General features: G+C 38.4%; 1 protein-coding gene across 2 annotated transcripts; it reads right to left on the minus strand.

Moving 5' to 3' along the window:
* Nucleotides 1–5,958: 5,958 nt before the first annotated feature.
* On the minus strand, nucleotides 5,959–20,842 carry BUB3 (BUB3 mitotic checkpoint protein). Of its 2 annotated transcripts, XM_035896584.1 has the most exons (8): nucleotides 20,590–20,842; nucleotides 18,157–18,351; nucleotides 16,884–16,953; nucleotides 15,305–15,456; nucleotides 12,085–12,243; nucleotides 10,469–10,646; nucleotides 9,868–10,084; nucleotides 5,959–7,854 (listed from the first exon to the last, which is right to left on the minus strand). In XM_035896584.1, the coding sequence occupies exons 1-8, from the start codon at nucleotides 20,596–20,598 to the stop codon at nucleotides 7,845–7,847; spliced, it is 990 nt and encodes a 329-aa protein (XP_035752477.1). In that variant the 5' UTR covers nucleotides 20,599–20,842; the 3' UTR covers nucleotides 5,959–7,844. The 2 variants fall into 2 exon arrangements, with proteins under 2 accessions (XP_035752477.1, XP_009639373.1); XM_009641078.2 differs by lacking the exon at nucleotides 5,959–7,854 and having other exon boundaries at nucleotides 9,864–10,084.
* Nucleotides 20,843–20,848: the final 6 nt, after the last annotated feature.

Below are 20,848 nucleotides of genomic sequence, written 5' to 3' on the forward strand. Positions count from 1 at the left end.
AAAAGGGCGGGCTGTGTCCTTTGGAACCTGTCTGATCAAATGCGACCTGCAGCGGGTGAATCCTGACCTGCGAAAGGCTCTGCAACTTCAACTACTGTTTACAGAAAAGCCAGGTTTTCATCCTGTATGTGGACATTTGCAAACAACTGCCAAACAGGTTTCATCCCGTGCTGGACTGATCGAGATACTGGATATCATGGCTACTCCACCAAAAGGCATTGTTCTTATGAAGTAATTGAAGAAGGGTACGGGAGGATCTTAACCTTAACTGATTTTTTTATTCCAGTTTCCTAAGGAAATGAGATTCGTGCGATGAAGTCGTCTGTGTCTGTCTGCCCGTCCCCTTCTCCTCTCATTCCTCTAATAACTTTGGAACTGATTGACCAATTACAACTGAGTTTGATAGAGGAAGGAGGTCTCAAAGATATCAGATTCCTGTACCCCTCATGAAAGCAGGCAGCCAAGCAGAGGAGACAGCCTTTAATGATGTGCCCGGGAAGGCAGGGCTGGGAAATCTACCTGGGAAAAGTTTCCCCCTGATTGTGGAAGAGTTTAAGTCTAGACATGATTTCTCAAACGTCTAAGAAGGAGCAACCACAAAACCCAACCATGTAGAAAAATCAGACTTCGTCCTGCAACTCACCGAGTTATTGTTCACTCTCCAGATAAACTCAGGTTTTGTATGAACAATCTCGAGGCCAGTACAGGAAGAAAGACAACACAAGCGGAGATCAGGAAAGAAATACGACTTTGATTTGCAGCCCCCATATTGATTTCCACCTCCAACAAAAAAAGATGTAATTCCAAAAACTTCCTTCCCCACCCCATCCTTAAAAATCTCACTTCTAACCCCATTATCTGCCTAATTAAATTTTGGATGTATAAAACTGTTAGACCCATCTTTCAGGAGACCGTACGCTTTAATCGCAATTACATGCTGCATATTTCATGATATATATCTTTTGCGTATAATTAGGAATAAAAAATGTAAACCCAAAAAGATATTTAATAATTTAAACCCTGAAGATTTGATTAAAAGCATTCGAGGATTGCAGATGACAGGGAAAGAACAGTGACTCCATTACAACCATGGGAAAAATTCAAGGATTTAAGCACTTCTTTTATTGTTCAAACCAAGCACTATGATCTTGAAAACAAAGATTTAACAGGAATGAACAGATACATTTCCCCAGATCTATTCCTGCCATTTAATTTATGGTATAGGACCGAGGGTTTTGCACAAAAGGCCAGACTTTTTGTTTGAAAAGTTTATCTACAAATATTCCTCACGATGCTTCCCTCCAAAATCTCATTAGCAGAAATCAAGGCACTCTGACAGGAACAGGGCACTTTTCTTACCGCTCATGCAGCATCGCCTTCCAGCGCCCGTGTGCTTGCAGGCCACTACATAAAACCCTCGCAGGAAGAATCAAACAATCTCAACATAAAATATATGTTGAGAAAGAATACGTTGAAAGAGAGAAAGAATGTTGAGAAATAAATATGTTGGAAGAGAAAGAGCCAAAGTCATGTTCTCAAAACATGTAATTTACAAATACAAGAGACATTTATGCTACCTTATTACAGGCCATGTCACCAGCTGACATCTTTAAATGATGCAGAGGATGGTATGGATTATCACCAGCAAGTAAAAAATTAAAAATAGTGACTTTCTACATTAAGGCAAACATCAAAGAATAGGCTATGTGCTGTCATGGGACTGGAAACAGGCAGGCCTCTCCCACTTACAAACACCCCACGTGTTTGCTTCTGGGGAAAATATACCTGCAGCTTCTCAACAGCTCTGCAGCGACGGACGAGCATCCTGCAACACACAGAGCTGCATGTGTAGCGCTGCAGCAACCGCAGCCATCGGCTCCCCGGCAGAACGCGAAACGTCTGGGTGGGACAAGAGAACCAATTCATCAATAGGAGATGTCAGAAACTGAGGGTGTGGAGCATGGTAAAAATTCTCTGCTTAATATTTCTAAATAGTTTTTGGTTTGGAGGGCCTTTTTCTGCCTAGATAATACCATGTAGAAATACAATGGCACATTTTATCATTATTATTTTAACATTATTTTTAAAAGCACCACCTCTAAAAACGCTTGCACTTTCTACTTTCATCCTGCTAAGTCTATTCTTCACGTCAGTAGTAAATAAAGTCAATCTCTGTATTCTATCGGAATCTCTTTATGCTGCTTAGCAGCACTATGTATCAACACAATAGTGTATATTGTATCTTCGTATAAGAAAAATTTGCATTTAAGAAGATTCATCTAAGGATCTTAACTCTCCTTTAACAATTTGGTCTCATTTACCTTTACAGGGAAGTAGTGTTCGTTTGACGAAAAAATTACATCACAGGAATAAAAAAGATTAACTCAAATAACTCCCCCCGGTAAGGCTACAGCAGAGGCAAAAAATTAAACCAATTACGTGAGCTAGGAATCAAGAAATCTGTTCAAGTCCTGCCTGTGACAAGGAAATTTGCTTCCTTATTCTGTGTCTTTGTTGACGTCTGTGGAATGAGAATATTTCTTCTCTCTCAACCTTTGGCTTTCTTATCTATTTAGGGAACAAATCCTCAAGCCAGAATCATCTCTTACAATGCATTTGTGCAGCGCTGAGAATACGGCAATTGTTGTCTTTGTTGCATTGTTGTTGCTGCAGAACAGCGGTGGTTTGCAGAACACACAAGCAGGGAAAGCAATCCTTGCGTGGTTTAATTCAATTATTAGGAACTCTTTGGCATAAGCGAATAAATTATTGCTTTGTTTTTACTTCATGCTACCTTGCTCTGTTTTCACCAAAAGAGAATATAGTGGGTTTCTGTTAAGGTATACGACTACATGCGACGCAGGTGCAAGAGCTGTTTAGTGGCAGCTGATGGCAAAGGTAGCCGCAAGCTTAAACTATGGTTCTTGTAAGACTGATGCAAATGAAATATTTATATAGCTGATAAGAATCAGGTACTCCACTGTATTAACCTTATGCAAATTCAGAAATGCCTACAACATGAATACATTGCATTTAATACATACACTGACTTTAAGAAGTACAACGGTCTTGTTTAGCGGGACGGTTCTGCAGAGCTTTCTCCCAGGCGGAGCTCCCCAGCACCCTCTGGCTCTGGTGTGCCCGGCCACGCTGGTAAGCGTGGGTGGATTCAGAGCTGCAACGAGTTTGTTAGCGGTGGCGTGGGCCACAGAGGAAAACAAAAGCCTGTCTGGGAATTTAAAATCTTTAAATAAATAGGAATGCCTGCTTGGGTTACAGAGAATACAGAGTTTGCTGTATCAGGAGCAACGCCAGGCGAGCAAATGATCAGAGACAAATTTAGCAGTGTTAAGCAAGTACTGGTTGTATTTATGGTTATCACTCCTGCCCAAAGATGGAACCGGTTAAAACCGCACCATTCCCAACAGATGCTTGTCTAACCCGTGCTTGAGAAATTCCACAGATGGAGACACTGCACCTTCCCCAGGCAATTTATTCCTGGGCTTAACCATCCTTACACTTCGAAAGTTTTTCCTGATGTCTACACTAATCTCTGCTGCAATTTAAGCTCATTATGCCTCGTCCCAGTCCCAGTGGACATGGAGAACAGTTTATTCCCTTCCACTTTGCAGGTAATCACAGGAGACTCGGAAGACCTATTACAGCCCCCGTGCTGCTATCATGCGTTAGCACATTCGTATCTTTCCACACTATAGGAAAACGCATGATACAGTCAAAAAGTGCCACACGTATAGCCTTAGGAAATAAGACAGATTTCGCAGGAAGTGGCTTCAGCATATTAGTTATAAGAATATCTAGGTGAGTCCTGTATTTGACTTTTAATTTCCAAATTCTACATATCTGAATGTATTACAACGTATTACTTAAATACTATTTTGAACAAAGAAGCCTGACACGTTTCAAAGCAAACGCCACTTGCTGGAGGACTAGAAGTTGTATCAGTTGCACATTGACTAAAAAATTACTAGCGTTGTAGTTATGATTATACCAAACAACATAAAAGCAGCTAATGGTGTAATCACCAGCACAGATGCCTGCTAGTCAGAAGAGATAGGTTCTGCTCCAGACCACTAATACCAATCACTGATGGTGGACGTGTCATTTAGGCCAACCTTTGCAAGAGTATCCAACCCACAGCTTTGGGGCACCTCTCTTAGCAGATGCAGCAGCTGAAATACTGCTGAACTGAGCAACTACACAACTCCAATTATGGAAACTCCTTAACTTTCAAGGCTGTAAAAACTACTGGACACTTATAACAGTGTGAAATAGTTAAGGCAGGTGGAGCTAGCAATGCCTACACAGCTTTAGAAAGGTCATTCTCAACGACATCGCTTAAGTCTGTGTTGGGAGCTTAAGAGTTCAGCTTTGAGCTCAGAGCAGGGACTGGTTTTCCTTGGGAAAACGCCCATTTAAAGGACACTTTTTAAAATATATGTTTATTATAATTGCAGTGGGAGCACAAAACATCACATCTGAGATGCGGCAGAGCTCCAGACCTGCATGTGGTAACCATACACTGATTATCTTGAAGTACTAGCCAACAGGAAAAAAAAAGTACACTTACCAGCCTGCTTTTGTAACATTCAGGGCACAGACGCCACTTGGCTTCTAATACCACAGTGTTATGAGGCTCTTGTGAGAGACAACCCGTGGTATTTTTTCCTGCAAGCAGTCAACGGTGATTGATGACTCTATTAGAACGACGGCTATGACTCCATGTTTTCTGTATGGCCCTCAACACCGTGCAGAAAAGCAATGACTTAAGGAGCTTTTTTAGATCTCAATTCCTCTGATCAAGAGTCGGTATATCCTCTTTGTTCAGCTGTGTTATACAGGTCAGAGAAGGCTTGTTTCATGATTTCTCTGGCTTATGAACCTCTGCCTTGACCTGCATTTCTAGAAGAGAGCTAATAGAAGATTAATCTTGTAAAAGAAATATCCGTATTCCAACTGCACTTATTCGTACCTAACAGATGGATGCAGCTGTAGTCCTGACCAACATTTCTCTTCTCCTCTGTTATGTCCGATTATCTTGCTATTTTCTACAGACTCGTTTGTTTCAAGCATTTACTTCTTTAAAATACCAATGCACCACAAGAAATTTTCCTACCATTTTTAAGCCAAAGCAGAACTAGTAAATCCAATCCATGCCCTCCTATGTATCCTGGGCTACCTTTCTCCACTGAAGCATGCAGATCTCGATACACCAAGCATTAACAGGTTTTTTTTCCCCCAATACTTAGCAATGCTAAATTGCACAGGTTGCATCATTGCCAGGTTACATGCCTACTTTGTTAACCAAACTGTTTGGAATTCCCCCAATTTTTTTCTTTGTTTTCCCCCACTTTCTCTAGCTCTTATTTCACTTTGTTCCCCCCAGTTCTACACCCCTCTACATCCCCACTCTACGCTCTCTCCATTTCACACGATCCTTTCTCCACGTCATCACTAAAGCACCTTTTCATTAGTCCCAGCCTGTTTTTCCCCCTCACACATTATTTATTTGGAGCCACCCTCACTTCAGGCCTCTCTTCTTCTTCACAAGCTGGGTCACCATTGTGCTTCTAGGTAACAACAAAATAACTTCTTTTTTTGTGGGCTCAAGCTTGTATTTTGTAATATTATACCCTCTCAGCTGAGGAGAGATGGAGAAACAACAGGTATTGTGTACGCTTGCTCTGCAAACACATATGTATTTAAACGGGCAGACACACGTTGTGGTGTCGGACCCTGGAACGCTTGACAGTGTTCTTACCACAACGCCTGCTGACTCAACCTACAGTCATCCCCCAAACCTGGGATTTTGCTTACTATTTCTTTGCTAGTCACTCTCGCAGAAACCTTTGGTTCCCATGTTCAGGCCCCAGACCCTATGTATCAACTCATTCCTCAAAAAAAAAAAAAAAAAAAAAAAAAAAAACAACCCACACACACAAACAAAAACCACACCCAACCCTAACACCAAGGGGTCATTACTTCTAAGCTGACATCAAAAATTCAGCCCTTGCCCAACACCAATTTTTTTGCATCCTCAATGCAAAAAAGCCAATTTAAAATTGGAAGAAATAGGGATGGCACACATTTATCAGAACAGAGCCTGGATCCTGCTGTAGTGATGGCATTATTCATATTTCATTTTTTCAAACCTATCAAAACCAGTTTATATTGTCAAAGAATCCATATCTAGCTCACAGCAAATTATAAAGTATTCCACATTCAACTCGTTTACTATCTTCTACCTGGTAACAGCTCAAGTTTGTTAGCTTTCTGCACACACAGAGCCCAGCTTCCTCTCCATCACCACCTTCTTTGGCACAATTGGTTGCTATTTCTGTTGTCAGCAAGTTTGTTTTCTTAAAGGTAGTAATGTACTCCCACTGGCTACACAGGCACTGGTAACTCAGAACAGAAGTTGGGAATAAAGTATTAATCCGGTCACCACTCCAAAATACCCACACCTTCATCATCAGTAAGCCTCACAGGAGTTTTGTTCTGTCCTTCCTTACCATTCACTACAAAATGAATACTTAAATATTAAGTCCATCCCAAACATCTGATTAGGAGTGTGGTCTGACAGTCTGTTCTGCAAACAGGATTGGATGAGACCGCTTTTATTGGTGGTACTAACCAGAAAGCATTTATCTTTATCTCCACAAACCAGCCAGGAATGTGCAATGCTGAATATATTCTTCTTAGCAGAAGATTGATTTGCAGGTTTAGTCTCTTGATCAGAGCTACACTGCCGTTTAGAAAAAACAAATGCATGGTGTCCAAGTTGTTTTTCTAATACTACTTTCCTCAGAAATTTTTAATTTGTCCAAGTTCAGGCTCCAAAATCCTCAAGTGGCTGACACCAAATTTGATTACAGATTGGGCTTCTTGCCAACTGGCAATAAGGCAAACAAGACATTCAGAGAAACAGCAGATTTTCATGGGGTTTTGTGGCCAGAATGACATTTCCACTCTAGGAAAACTCTTCTCTACCTTTCTACTTGTGTTACTCCACAATCCCTGGGCTACCAGGTCAGATCTGCAGACTTAGAACAGAACACTCAGCTGTAGGCTGAATTTGCTCCCCTCTACTCTCAGTTCTTCCCAAGCATCATTAATTTTAGGCTTTTATGCAGTATATGGAAAAAAAAACAAAACCAAAAAAAACCCCACAAAGTACCACATATTCAAGGTCTTTCCTCCAGAAACAATTAATGGCTCTTCAGTAACGATCAAGTCACTGAGATAAACAAGCCCATCTAATGCAACTGCAGGCTTTCACAGCCCTGTGAAAACATTGCCTGGAGAGCCAACGTCCCCAGGTAATGAAGAAATTCCCAGTTCACCTCATTGGAAAAAGACAAAAGGTTCAGAAATTTTCCATCAGGACGCTCTAGAACTCAAGAATTCTTGCAACTTAAAGATTTGGTCTTAATGTTTGTTTCACAAAGAGTAAAGGTTGTTACACAGAGTATTTGTTTTCAAGAAAAACTACAGATATTTATTGAACAAATCTGAGACCACAGGAAGTTTTCATAATTAGATACTACAAAATGTGTAAGTTTTTATAAAGGTATAAGCAAAGCTGCCTACAGGCCTGAACTAACTTGGCTACAGACGCAGATAAAGAAAAGGTTCACTAACATTATAAGCAGGAAAGTAACAACAGATTAAGACATACTACAATATACAAACAAGTATTTCTTAGTTAAAACCAACTGCAGTACAAAGATTGCTCTTCTCACTTCTATTGTTTCAGTTTAGTCTTGTTAGGAGCAGGTGGGCACCTCTTGTAGAGAAGAAGTATCACCAGAAGTCTAAGCAGACCTCTAAGTAGACCTGAAACAAATAAAGTGTATTTCAGCAATCGCTTTTTAGAGTAATCATAATCAGGTAAAACAGTCAACATCCTATAAAAGCAGAAACGCATAGAAAGACCGCTTTCACTTGTATCAAGATACAATATATACTAATATATTGATCAACAAGCTGATCTTTTCTTTATATAATATGGCACCATCTTGATGCATTTAAGAATGCACCATGCAGAAATGCTAAGTGATTCAAATTAAAATGCAAAAAGATAACTATGAAACAACTAGTCTTCTGTCCTAAGTAACTTATTTTTAGAATAAACCAGAGATGACTCACACTACTGTAACATTAAAATATATGCATCTTTCTTAGTGCCCTACGGTTGGCACAAGCAACTTGTAAATGTCAGAAAAGCATATAAACCTTGTTAATGTTTTCAGAAATTCATTTAAAGATAGAAACAGGTCCAAAAAGATGCCTGTCTAAATGCATTGCAATTACGTTACAATTATTTTCCAAATACACAGATATGCTCTGTCTTTTCTCAGCTCATTACTGACTCAAACAATTTGCCCTTCTGGGATCAATTGTTTGCTAATAAATAATTGTTTACAGTCACAAAATGATATTAAGGAGTATTCTTATTAGTTTTCCTTCTACAGCCTAATAAGATTCAAAACTAGCTGATTCCCAAGAGTCTAACCTTAACCTTGCTGTGTTTAACAGCCCAGGAAATGACGAACCATCTGTTTCAGAAAATAATGGAGGGCCAAGAGGAAATATTGTTTAATTGTAGATTAACCTCCTCATACGGCAGAATGAAGCATCTACAGAATTAGCAACCATAACTAGCAGTGAACAAAAATAACTGAAAGCATCTTTTACTATTACAAGACCAAGAGCAGCAAGTATTCTTCTATCACTTTTTTTTTTTTTTAAAAACCTACCAAATTACTTAACAAGTACAACCTGATTTTTAAAAGCAGATTTCAATTTTCACCTTTGGATTTGTTTGTTTTGCACTTGAGGAAGCCCAGAAATAAATACTGAAATAGTTCTGGTTTTATTTTTCCACAAGCATCAAAATTTTAAAACAAACATCTCCAAGTGAGAGATGGTGTATTTATTCGCCTGTAACTTCCACCTCACATCTCCACAGCGATAAAATGGCTGCTCCGAAGCAACATACAAGTCACTTAAGGGAGGGGGGGGAAGGTCTTGAGGTTTTAAACTCAAGAACTTTGATGACTTGCGTGTGTCTATTTACGCAGCCACTTAGATAACAAAGAAGGGAGACAACCAGATAAAGTGTAAGACAGCTTGAGTACCAGAAGACAAAAAAAGCAGCAATGACAAACCACCGGAATTTGAAAATAAAAACAACTGCTCCTGTGCTAGCATAATGACGAGTAGCGCAATTCTGCACTGTGACGGCAATTTTTCTATGTAACATTCATGCCAAAGCAAGCTTAACAGAAATCTTTTACCTCCATCAATCAGTTTGCCCCATTTTGACAGCAACAATGATAGAAAAGTGTGTTATCAGAGGGCTGCAGCAAACACGGGAACCGAGAAAGCTTTTCCTTGATTTTACACAACCTTCCTAGAACAGTATCTAGATTCACTTCTGACTGTGACAGCTGGGTGCATACTCAGCGTGTAAAGATTTCATTAATTCCAAGTTTTAAATATCCAAACATGGTAACATTTACACAAATAAATTATTCTTGAATTCTTCACTTAATTCCTGAAGCAATGAGCTAGCAATAACTCCACAGCTTCATATAATAGCACCTATTCAAAAAGGGTAAGAGTTTGACATTCTTCTACTAAACAACTAGACACAATTTTATCCATCAGACGTCTATCAACCTACGGATATTGAAAGCTTGGGCAAACAAGATAAGATCAAAACCAACCCTACTGTCAAGCTGCACTATCTACTGCCATCAATAATGCTATTCATGAATTTAGGAAAATTAATAAATCTTGGGATGAATGCTCAGAAAGGCTCAAATACAGGTGAAGCATACTCACTTAGGTTTTGTTTCTGCATCTGTCACTTGGCGAATATAGATACCATCTTCAGGATGTTCAATGTCATCCATTTCATACATATACGAAGAAGCTATTGCAAGGGTAGTTCCATCATTGCTGAAGGCAAGTGATGCTATGCTTGTGGGATACCGATGGAACTGACACAGCCGCTTTTTATTAAATGGATCCCAAATATTTACAAATCCATCGGAACCTCCTGAAAATTAAATATTTAAAAACTGTTTGTGAGTTATAATTGGGAGAATGGTAAGACTGAAAAGATACGGCAAAGGGGGGGAGGGAAAGGAAAGGAAAAAAAAAAAAAAAAGAGAAGGAAAAGAGAAAACTACCTGGAATTACTTTATCAATAAAAACACTGGGTTATAGAGTGCATAATTCAGTAAAGAGCAAAACAAGTATTTCCCCAAAATCCTTGTTAAAGCAATTAACTCTTGCTGTAGCAAATAATTTAAAACTCTGCTCATTGCAAGAAATAAGATTTAAATGCTTTAAAAGTAAAAGCATATGAAGTAAAGGCCTGTTTAAATCAAAACTAAAGGAATGGATGCAAGCGTTACAAAAAAATCAGTATCTACTCTACCTGTAGCAAACGTGTTATGGACATTATGGAAAGAAATAGCATTAACTGGATAAATCTGCTCGATGTTATTTTCCTTCAAACGGTGACATTTGAATGCATATTTCTTCTTCTGGATTTCAGGACTTGGATCCAAATATTCCACTGCAACACGACCTTCAATAGAACTTAAAACATAACCCTACACAAAAAAAAAATTGGAGATACGCATTTTAGGAGTTTACAACTAGAGAAGAGATTGCAATACAATTTATATTATAGCCCTCTAAATTCAAATAAATGAAATGTAAACACTCTCAAATTGCATACAACCAGAAGTTGTTTGTTACCACAGGTCCACCGCATCATCAAGAAAATCTGCTTCTAAGAAAGAAGTAATGCAGAAAAAAAGCTTTCCAAAAGATTCTCATTGCACTATAGTTTTAAGTTTACACTGAGGCTCCAGACCCAAACACGAGTTGATTTGGGGGGGGAAAAAAAAAAAAGAAAAAGATGTTAAGAGTTAAGAACCCCTTGTATTTTCCCACCTATCCCCCAGGGCCTAAATATCTCAAATATTAGAGATACCCATGGGACTATTTAGTTTCAGAATTACATTACATTAAAATTAGCTCAGAGCTTTATACTAGCAACTAAACACTCAAGTTGAAATAGTATTTTCAGTGAAACTTGATTATAAGTGGTGTCCACTTATCCAGATAATTACAGTCCTGACTTAGAGCAACCTAAGCTGCTTTTATTATAACTTCTGAGTTAAGCCCATAATAGATCTTTTCAGCAATAGGATTGTAATGGTATCTAGCTATAGCAAGGCTCTTTAAAATCCATAATACAATACAATCTGGAAGATCAGCTTGTTTTACTATAACTAGAACTGAAAATGGACAAAGAGTTCGTGTCAGTTCAAGAGCAAATAACTAGGCCTCCCAATTCCTGTACTACCACTATGTACACAGGAAAATTCCCTTCCAAATCAGCCTGTCAGAAAAAGCTAATGTTCTTGCTTTACTTCAGAACAAAAAATACCACAGATACGCTATGTTAACCTACATGGAAGAGCTGTATGATCATCTAAATTGTACAATTCCCCCTAGATAATGGATCATGGGTTCTTGAGTGCATGACAGACTCAGAATTTAAAAAAAAAAAAAAAATATATATATATAAACAGCATTCATATAGTTTTAATCCTGCCTCTGTTCACAGCCTGTTGGAGAACCTAGAGCTACAATGCATTAAGGCTGCTGAGCAACCACCAATTCTGTCTTCCTCTCTTCTACTGCAACTTGGGGGTGTTGTTTTGGTTTTTAATTACATATCAGCATTGTGATGCATTAAATACACTATTTTAAAAAAGGAGACAACATAGAAAAAAATTAAAATATAATACGTAGGTAAGTCAGTGGCAAACATTCCTAAGCTACGCTATTAAAAAGAGTTAATCTGGAACAGGGAGCCTCAACACCATTTCCCCGCCCCCGCCCAGAGTTTGATTACAAAACTTTGAGGACCAGTAATTTCTTACAATGAGAGAAAGCTGCAAAAAACTTGAAAAATAAACCACCATTTTTCCTAAACAATATTCAGCGGAAGTACAATTACTGATGTGGCTCCCATACCTGTTTGTTCGGAAATGCTCTGATACAGCGGGTCTGATACTTCAGACTTGATTCTCTTCGCTGCTGAACATAACCCATGTTCCGCAAATCCCACACCAGCACTCTCCGACCGGCTGTCCCCACAATTAGTCTATCTCCAGACACAGAAAGCGTGTACACCTTTAAAAAAAAAATTTCAATATTTAACACTTAGCCTGGATATCCATTGTTCTTTGTACAAAATAAAAGGTCAGCAACGTGCAATAACAGAATAGGCGACACCTACAATAGAGCCGATAGTTATAGATTTCCCCTTTGCTTCAATTTATAACTCAAATTTGGGATAAACAGCAGTAGCGCGCAGCTGGTTAGTGATAAGACACCAATGCAGCATTTTGAAAGCTCAGCATTAATTCTGTACCCTAGCACATCCCTGAAAAACCAAGCCCAGTGCAGCACCATACTACATATAACAAACCTAGCAAATAAAAAAAAATGTTTAAATGTAATATGCACATGTGCTTGTGCAATTCTAAGTTTCAAGCACATTTGTTTCAGTTACTAGTCTCCAGAACTCAGTGATATCTAGATCTTCCAGACAAGATTTCTTCCTTTTGCCGTTATTACCCATGTTTTAAATGCTACATGTGTACAGAAGCATTTATGTATAATTCAAAAGGGAAATTGGTATTATTCAAGTTTTCCTCAAAAAGTATTGCAGGTGTTGAATTTACTGGATATTTCAAGGCAAAAGGAAAATAGATGCACAGTAACGGGGGGGGGAAAAAGGGCATGGATATTGGAATTCATCTACACAGCTTGCATTCCCCACTATCAATTCATGATCCTGCAGTTTACTCCTACAATACCACATCACACATCATCTCAGTTTTCCTCCATCTGGTAATCATGTGTTTTTCTTTTTAAACAGAATACTTAAAGTTGAGCTTCATGTTAATAAAAGGAAATAAATTGCCAAGAAATCATTAAAAAAAACCCAGTACTTTGTATACTTTAATAAAACTAAGTGGAACTGAAGGAAGCAATACGCTTGACATCATTAAAAAAGACCAGGGCTTAGAATTTCAACTCTGCTCCAAAAACTGGCTCAGAGCTTCTAATTTTTGTTTATCAAATTTCTCAATAAAATATTCAGCATAGAAATCATTCTGTTTCCCACTATTACTTGGGATGCAGTTAAATCTGCAAATATGTTAAAAAAAGGAAAAGAAGAAAGGTTCAGTCAAAATCTCTGTGCTATCAAACGAATTACACATTGTTGACACACAAGCAAGATGGAATCCAGCTACCTATAGCAGCTCAGTGCCAGGACAGCTAGCGAGAGCAAACTGTAAGTTTTTTCAAAAGTGATCCAATGCAGCTAAATACATGGGAAACAGATATTGCGTATACCTCAGATCAAGAATCACAAGCGTAAGCGATCTGGTATCCTGCCAGAAGGATTCAATTTACTTTTGGCATGTGCTTGTACTGTTTCATTCAAGCACCTAATTTCACTTTCTGGTTCTCTGATAAACTCAATAAAGCTATTTGGTTCCGGTAACACTGCACTGAAATATCAGACAAAACTTTTCTCTTTATTTGCTATAAAGATTTCTGAGAAACTATGTTTTCAAAAAGTTAATTTCTAATTAAAAAAATAAGCGGACAGGTGTGTACGTGTGTGGGTATACGTATATAAAACTTCCTTTAACCAATCCACATTCCTTCAGCACGCATTCTTGCTCTACATCGTGATAAAGCCTGAGGTCTTAAGTTGGGAAAGGTCTTAAATGTTCACGTAGGAGTTGCCCAAAATTTCTGATGATCCCAACTGCCAAAACCCACTTATGTATTAAAAGGGCAAGAGAACTTAGAGCCAACAGGAGTTACACGCTTTAACAAGGCAAGTTTTTCAAATCTTCCTTCGTTATTGGTGTAAAAATTGATCAAAAAATACTAATAAGCATTACATAAAATATGTTTGTATACATATATGGAAACAAAGGCATAAAGAACATTAAATATCTTAAATCTTCTTTACAAACTGATGTCACACCTGTATAGAAAGTATTCTTTCTACACCACACAATCATAAATCAAATGAAACCATTGTCATGCAGTTGAGTAGGTGTACACATTTATCAAAGGCAGTATTAAAAAAGTGACATAATGAACCTTGCTGAACCAATAAGCAGCTTGATTCACTGTGGCTGTCCATTATATGATACTCTGTCAGCAATTTATCACAGTTCTTTACATGCTACATACAACTATAAATCAAAACTAGAAATAATGCAATTACTTTATTCTGAACAAAGGTCTTGCCAGAAGTAGATTCAGCTATGTTGTAACAAAAGTAATAGCTATTTAGATGCAATAAGGAACATAATGATGGCTTATAATTACAACTTGACAATACAACGTGACAGTGCTAAATGAAATTTTTAAAAAGGGTATAGGCAAAAAAAATATTAATACGTAAAATTATCCATCAATTCAGCCTGTGTTTAGGAGTCTACGAAAAAAACAGAAATTACTATTCTATAATTCTTTCAATGACACCACTGTAAGCAGTATAAAGATTAACACACCATATAACCATTAGAAAAAGCTTAAGACATTACATTTTACCTTATTTCTCTTGCTCTCTCATTAGCACAGAGGATTTTAGTGTAAGGAGAATGCCTAGGCATTAGTACAGGTAAATTACAATACAAGCAATTCTGTTCAACCTTTTAATACAAGTGAAAAAAAAAAAATATTATTTCAGGCAATGTAATTGGCCTCCTGTTATATATCTATGCACGCTTCAAAACAATCAGACCTTACAACTGCCAGGATCCAATACATCTAAAAGTCTTAACGTTGAAGGAAATTGATAGTGCATATAACAATTAAGCTAAGGATTATTAATGGTTACATTAATTTCCCATGCTGTTTTTGTTAGGTTTTTCTTCTTCAAGTTTGTTTTAAATTAAAAGAATTTGTTCCATCAGGAGTGCTAAGAATTAAGTTAAGTTATGCTCTCTTATCGATGAAAGCTCAAAGCCTGAACCTAAAATCGCAATATATTCTGAATATCAATATTTTAAAGTGCAACATTTTCACAGTTTTAAAAACCACTAAATACAACTTTTCAAGTTCAATTCAGTTTAAGACAGTGTCCTGCATGTGACATTTAACCGGTCACTGGAGGTATTACTTAACGTATCGCCTGGAACACAGCTCCAGTACATACCTTTTCAGGCTGAGAGAAGGTTCCTGCATTACAAGGAGTTCTGGGATCCCACAGCTTAACGGTTTGATCCCAGCTTCCAGTCACCATGACGTTCACTTCTGGGCAATACTCAACACACCTGATAGGAGCATCATGAGCACCAACAAGGTTTTCTGTAAGAAAATACAATTCATTGTAACTTTATTGGTTCTACAAACAGTCAGAACATGTTGAAAAAAGAATTAAAAAAAAAGGACACTACTGCAGTACAAACACACTGTTTTCTGACATTCCCACAGGTGTATGGATATGCCAGGAGTCCCTTTACAGATAGTTCAGTCTTCAGAAGCATAAATTCTGTAATGATCAGAAATGTTTAAATTTAAACTCACGTCTCCTGAGATTATGAAAGAAAGTTAAAAATTTTAGGCAGCCCCAGAGAGATCTTCAGAGGTATAAGGAAGGGTTCAGTATCAAATGGTATCGCCACCCGTGATGCAAACAGTAATACAGAAAGCTACTTAAGCTTGTATGTATTAACATTACGACAAAAAGAATGAAATTAATATTTGTATTAATATGTGATATTAAAGTTAATACACATACTTCTAGAAAGTCATCTATAATGGAATTATTTGACCTTTTTCATAACATTACTGCACAGACAAGTTTGTCAAGCCCCGGCTACAGGCTGGTTCTGGTCACCACATTGGTCTCAGGCAGAAATTCACTTTTCCCTTTACAAACACACACAAAAGTAGACAAACTAGCTCTGTGTTCTGTACTGATAAGGCACTGGAACTGTGTTACCTTCAAGCAATGTTTTTTAGGAAAAAAAAAAAGGTAGAATAAGACCATGATGTTTGACAAAGCAAAAGCTTTATATACATTCTGCCATACACGTGAAAGACCATTCTAAATACATCTAACCCACAAACCTTTGGAAAATAACATGCTCAGGTTTAGTTCAGCTTAGCTAATTCCCCCTAACTGAGCCACACTAACCTATGTCAGAGGAGTATCATCATCAGAAATCCCATTCAAGGTGTCCTACAACAAGGATCGGCCAAACTTTCTGGCAAACTGCCAAACGCTTTCATGGTTTTAGGTGGTACTTATTAGGGGCACTAGTTACTCTGCTAGATAAAGGCATGTATGGTGTGAACCCTAAGTCGACAGTGTGACAAGTATATAGCCATTTCCTTTCCTTCCATTTTCATCTTTGAATAATTAACTAAAAAAATACACATGTAAAATACATCAATGAATATTCATCACAGGACAAGTTTAAACCCTCAGTTTGGCAGCAACAGATTTGGCCCCTTCTGTTAAAGGCGTTACAGCACGATCTTCAATCACACAGTAAGGAATACTGCCTCGTTCTGTGTCTCAGTGATGAGAAAGGGCTGCACAGCACAGGAGACTGCTGAGCATTAACACCGACCACTTAAATCAATAGAGGTTTATAATCAACATCTAAACAGCTACTACTTACATACCCCCCTTTAAAAAAAACTGAAACATATTTCACTCATGTGAGTATATAAATCTGAAGCTTAAGCCAGTTGTTGAGACCACTTACAGAATTCAATCTGCTTACCTTGGTCCGTGTTTAGATCATGCATTTTCAATTGCTGATCTAATCCTCCACTCCATGCATGGGTAGGATCCTATAAAGCAAAAAATTTCACCTTATGACACACGTTAAGTTTCCCTGGCTGCTATACGTTTAATTTTTTAGGCTCATAACACAGGACTTGCTTTCAAGAGTTTTGGGAAGATGGGAATCAAGACACATGGGTTAAGATCCAGCCCAGATCTGAACAGGCAGATGACAGAAGTTTTGCAAAATGTTTAAGTAAAACACTTTGAGCTATAATATTTTTTTTTTTTAATTTCAAATAAAACTAAAAAGTAACAAAAGCAGGCTAGAGGCTATATCAAACAATTTCTATTTCTGTAACAGCAAAACACATAATGCTTATTTTCAAATGTAAATGACTGTCAACCTAGGCCAGTTCCACCTAACTGAAGTGTAGTCCTTCTAAAAATTGACTGGGAAATTAGAAACGATTTGAGAACCTGTGTGTTGATCCACAGCACGGTATTAGCTACATGACAAAACGTTCAGTGAAAAAAAGCACAAGCAGAATTAAAAATTTAAACTGTTCCTTAAAACATTCAGTAACATATCAAGATCAAGTCACCAGAGGACATGCCAGAATACAGTGCAAAGAAGGAAGATGCTAACCGAAACCTTCTATTTCACACAAAAAAAAAAAAAAAAAAAGTGCCACCAATAAACTTAAACCATTCACATTTCAAGTCCAGTGCATTAAAAACTCAGAAATCAAGTATCTGGTAAATGGCTCACTTGGAACATGTTTCCAAAACAACCCAGTATGAGAAGGTTAAAAAGAAAATAAAAGAAAAAATTGGCTATGGGCATTTATTGTGAATAATGTTTTCTGGCTATGTACTAGCAGTATGACTCTTTGGAAGGAACACACACAGTTTACCATACCATCGCAGAAACAGCACAAAGCAGCTCAAGTTATTTTCATCTACCACTTCTACCAGAAGTAAATTACTTGTGAGCCTGCACCCTTTATGGGCAATACTATATTTAGGACTAGAACAACATTCACTAAAAGGAGAATAATTGGCAGAAGTAAGGTTTGGGGGGGGGGGGTTTGTTTTGTTGGTGGGGGGTTTTTTTTTTTTGGTTTTTTGGGGTTTTTTAAACCTAGATTTCAGGTAGGATTTCACTATCCCTTTAATTTCAGCAGCTAACAATTTCTTATGTACACCTTCGGCACCACATATCTATAAAGTAATATTTAAAAAAAAAAAAAACCACCTCACACACTTACATAAAAAGCACAGTCAAGGACAGCTCCTGAATGTTGATATTTGAGTCTCATGGTGTTGGCAGGAACATCATAAAGGCGGACAGTTGTGTCCCAGGATGAGACAAGCAGAAACTGAGATGTATTTGGACTAAACTTTACTGATGAAATACCGTCATCCGGAGTTTGATTTAGTTTGAATTCGTTTGATCCCGTCATCTGAAGAAAAGACAATGAACACACAGATACAATTTTAGTAGTAACAAGACTAGCAAGTTAGTTAGCTAGCTGATCCATCTTAAAGGTAAGTTAGAGCAGACCTGAAAAGTTTGCTAGCTTTTATACGGAAGTTGTTCAGAACACCCAGGTTTCTGACAAACTCTCTAAAATTCAAGATGCTAAACCCTGCCCAAAACCTCAACAAATTCCTCCCCCCCAGAGAGCTTTTAAATTTAAATATTAAATACAACAAACAGTACAAGTAGTTTATTATTCATCTATAAGTTGATATCATTACTTACAAAAGTGCTTTTCCACTACACTACTGTCTATGTGGCTGTATTTTTAAAAGTAAATATTTATAAATTGCTGTGAGGATCAAGAAGTTACTTTAAAAAAAACACACATGCAGGCAGAAAGGAATCCGATTTGAAAACTCCCAGAAAAAGCATTGCTTTGTTCCTGATTTGGTATGAATGCCATATACTTCCAAGAATTGTAATTGGAACATCTTTTAAATAGTTTCGGGCTCTCTGCAACTTTCCAATCCTTAGGCTTTCATAAGTGCTATAGATCATTTCCGATGAAACAGCTTTAAGATTTTTTTTCCCTCCTCCTAGAGTCTATAGAAGGTCAGATAAGAAAGGAAAGCTTTGCTTTGTGGGGTACTGAAATGTAGAGCATACACGTAAATGTGATGTGACTAGGGAAAAAAACCAAAAAAAAATATCAACAATTCAATGACAGATGAACAACTCTGAAGGTAACTGCAGCGCTCACTTCACAGGACTAGTCAGTTGTATACACAAAAATTCCAAGGAGAGCAGAGGCTCTGAACAGCAAATTTCAGCTTGGAAGACAGCACAGACCTTGCAAACAGTCTGAAAGAAGAAACTGTTCATAATACGTACACCAACAAAAAAAAAAAACCAACCACAAAAACTGTTTTTAAGGCTTCAGAAGGCCTTAAAAGCACATTTTCCTTATGCTAACGGGACAGCACGTAAATTAGCTCAGATTTTCTGTAATGCTATCACTCCTGAATTTGTATGTACAACAGCAGAGGTTGAGATTAGACCTCTGAGAATAAATCAAGAGAGAACAAGCAGATGAACTAGGACAAGGTTCAAATTTAGCGCACAACTATTCTAGCTCAGCACTTGTCAGTAACTGAACAGCCATCAAGTTGTCTAATACTGTGAGAGCTACACGATCTTACACTAGAAAAATTTCCTCAGTGGGAGTTTTGGCAGGTGTTCTGTAAGACACCCTTAAAAAAAAAACCCACTATGTAAACACAAAGTGCCATTTCTGCTATTTAAATGTGAAGTGATTAAAAAAACCCTTTTAATAATAGGAAATAAAAATGTCTTAACTCCTTTTTTCAGCTCTGCTTTGGGAATACTCGGCCAAAAGACAAGAGATGCTTGAGAATTTGCCACACGTATTTCTATATGAATCCTACAGAGAATTTAGCAGCAACTTCACCACAATAAACCATGTAATATACCTCAGCAAGTATTTCTGATGGATGTACAAAGACGCTAAATCTAAAGGAATTCAGAACAGCTATGAGAATTAGACTGGATGTGCTAATTGCCTTGTCTACCTGTGGCAGTAAACTCAAACAACAAACATGAAGATTTGAGACGCCTGGCACAACAGCTACTAACCAGCCCAAAAAGCAATCAGTAAGTAGTGCTCCAGGAAGCAGTTACTTAGATCAGAAACTTGGAAGGATCTCCCAGAAGTCCACATTTTTAATCCAGGAAAAAAATTATAAAACAGCAGAATTTAAATCTATCCTACTCTGTACATATATTACAAAAAAAAAAAAAAAAAAAAAATCACACAAAGAGCTCTGCATGTTTTCACAAAGGCAACTCTTTCACAACCGAGATTGCCAAGCAAGGTGTCATGCCCACCTCAAACAACAAAATCCTGGCACAACTTTCACGCACCACCAGAGATAACTCATAAAGCAGATATTACAGGGAAGACGCATGCTGCTGACACTAATGCCGGCTTCCCTACCAGGGTGCACCCTTGCAATTCCATCATTCCTCAGAGCTCATTCTTACTGGGCAGGTAAGAAACCGGCGCCTTTATAGCCCCTCTTAACAGGGCAGGCTCTGCCCCCCGGCTCGCCGGTAAGCGCCTCTCGAACAAAGCCGGCGGCTCTGCTGAAAGCGCCAGGAGGGCCGGCCCGCGCCTTCAGCCGGACAACGCTGACGGTACCGTTTTCATGGTGCACGAGTTCCTCTCGCTGCTCCCCGCGACGCCAAGGAAAAGCTTTGCCCCCGCAGCAGCAGCGGATCGCGGAAGCACCGGGACGCCAGGAAGAGCACGATCGCTCTCGCAGTCCGGTCCGGGAGACGCACGTCGGGACGCGGGAGATGCTGCCGGCTGCGGCGGGAAGGGAGGAGAGTGAGAGGAGGGCCCGAGAAGCGAGGGGGGGCCCAGGCTAGCGGCGGAGAGGCTCCGGCACCCGCGGCCC

This window comes from Egretta garzetta, unplaced genomic scaffold (assembly GCF_000687185.1).
Source record: "Egretta garzetta isolate BGI_Z169 unplaced genomic scaffold, ASM68718v1 scaffold386, whole genome shotgun sequence".
In the NCBI taxonomy this organism is placed as follows: Eukaryota; Metazoa; Chordata; class Aves; order Pelecaniformes; family Ardeidae; genus Egretta; species Egretta garzetta.

Coding starts and splice junctions, on each gene's coding strand:
- BUB3 (XM_035896584.1), bottom strand. Junction 15,457..16,883: donor TGATCTAAACACGGACCAAG/GTAAGCAGATTG, acceptor ATTTTCTTACAG/AAAACCTTGTTGGTGCTCAT. Junction 10,085..10,468: donor CCATAACACGTTTGCTACAG/GTAGAGTAGATA, acceptor TTTAATTTTCAG/GAGGTTCCGATGGATTTGTA.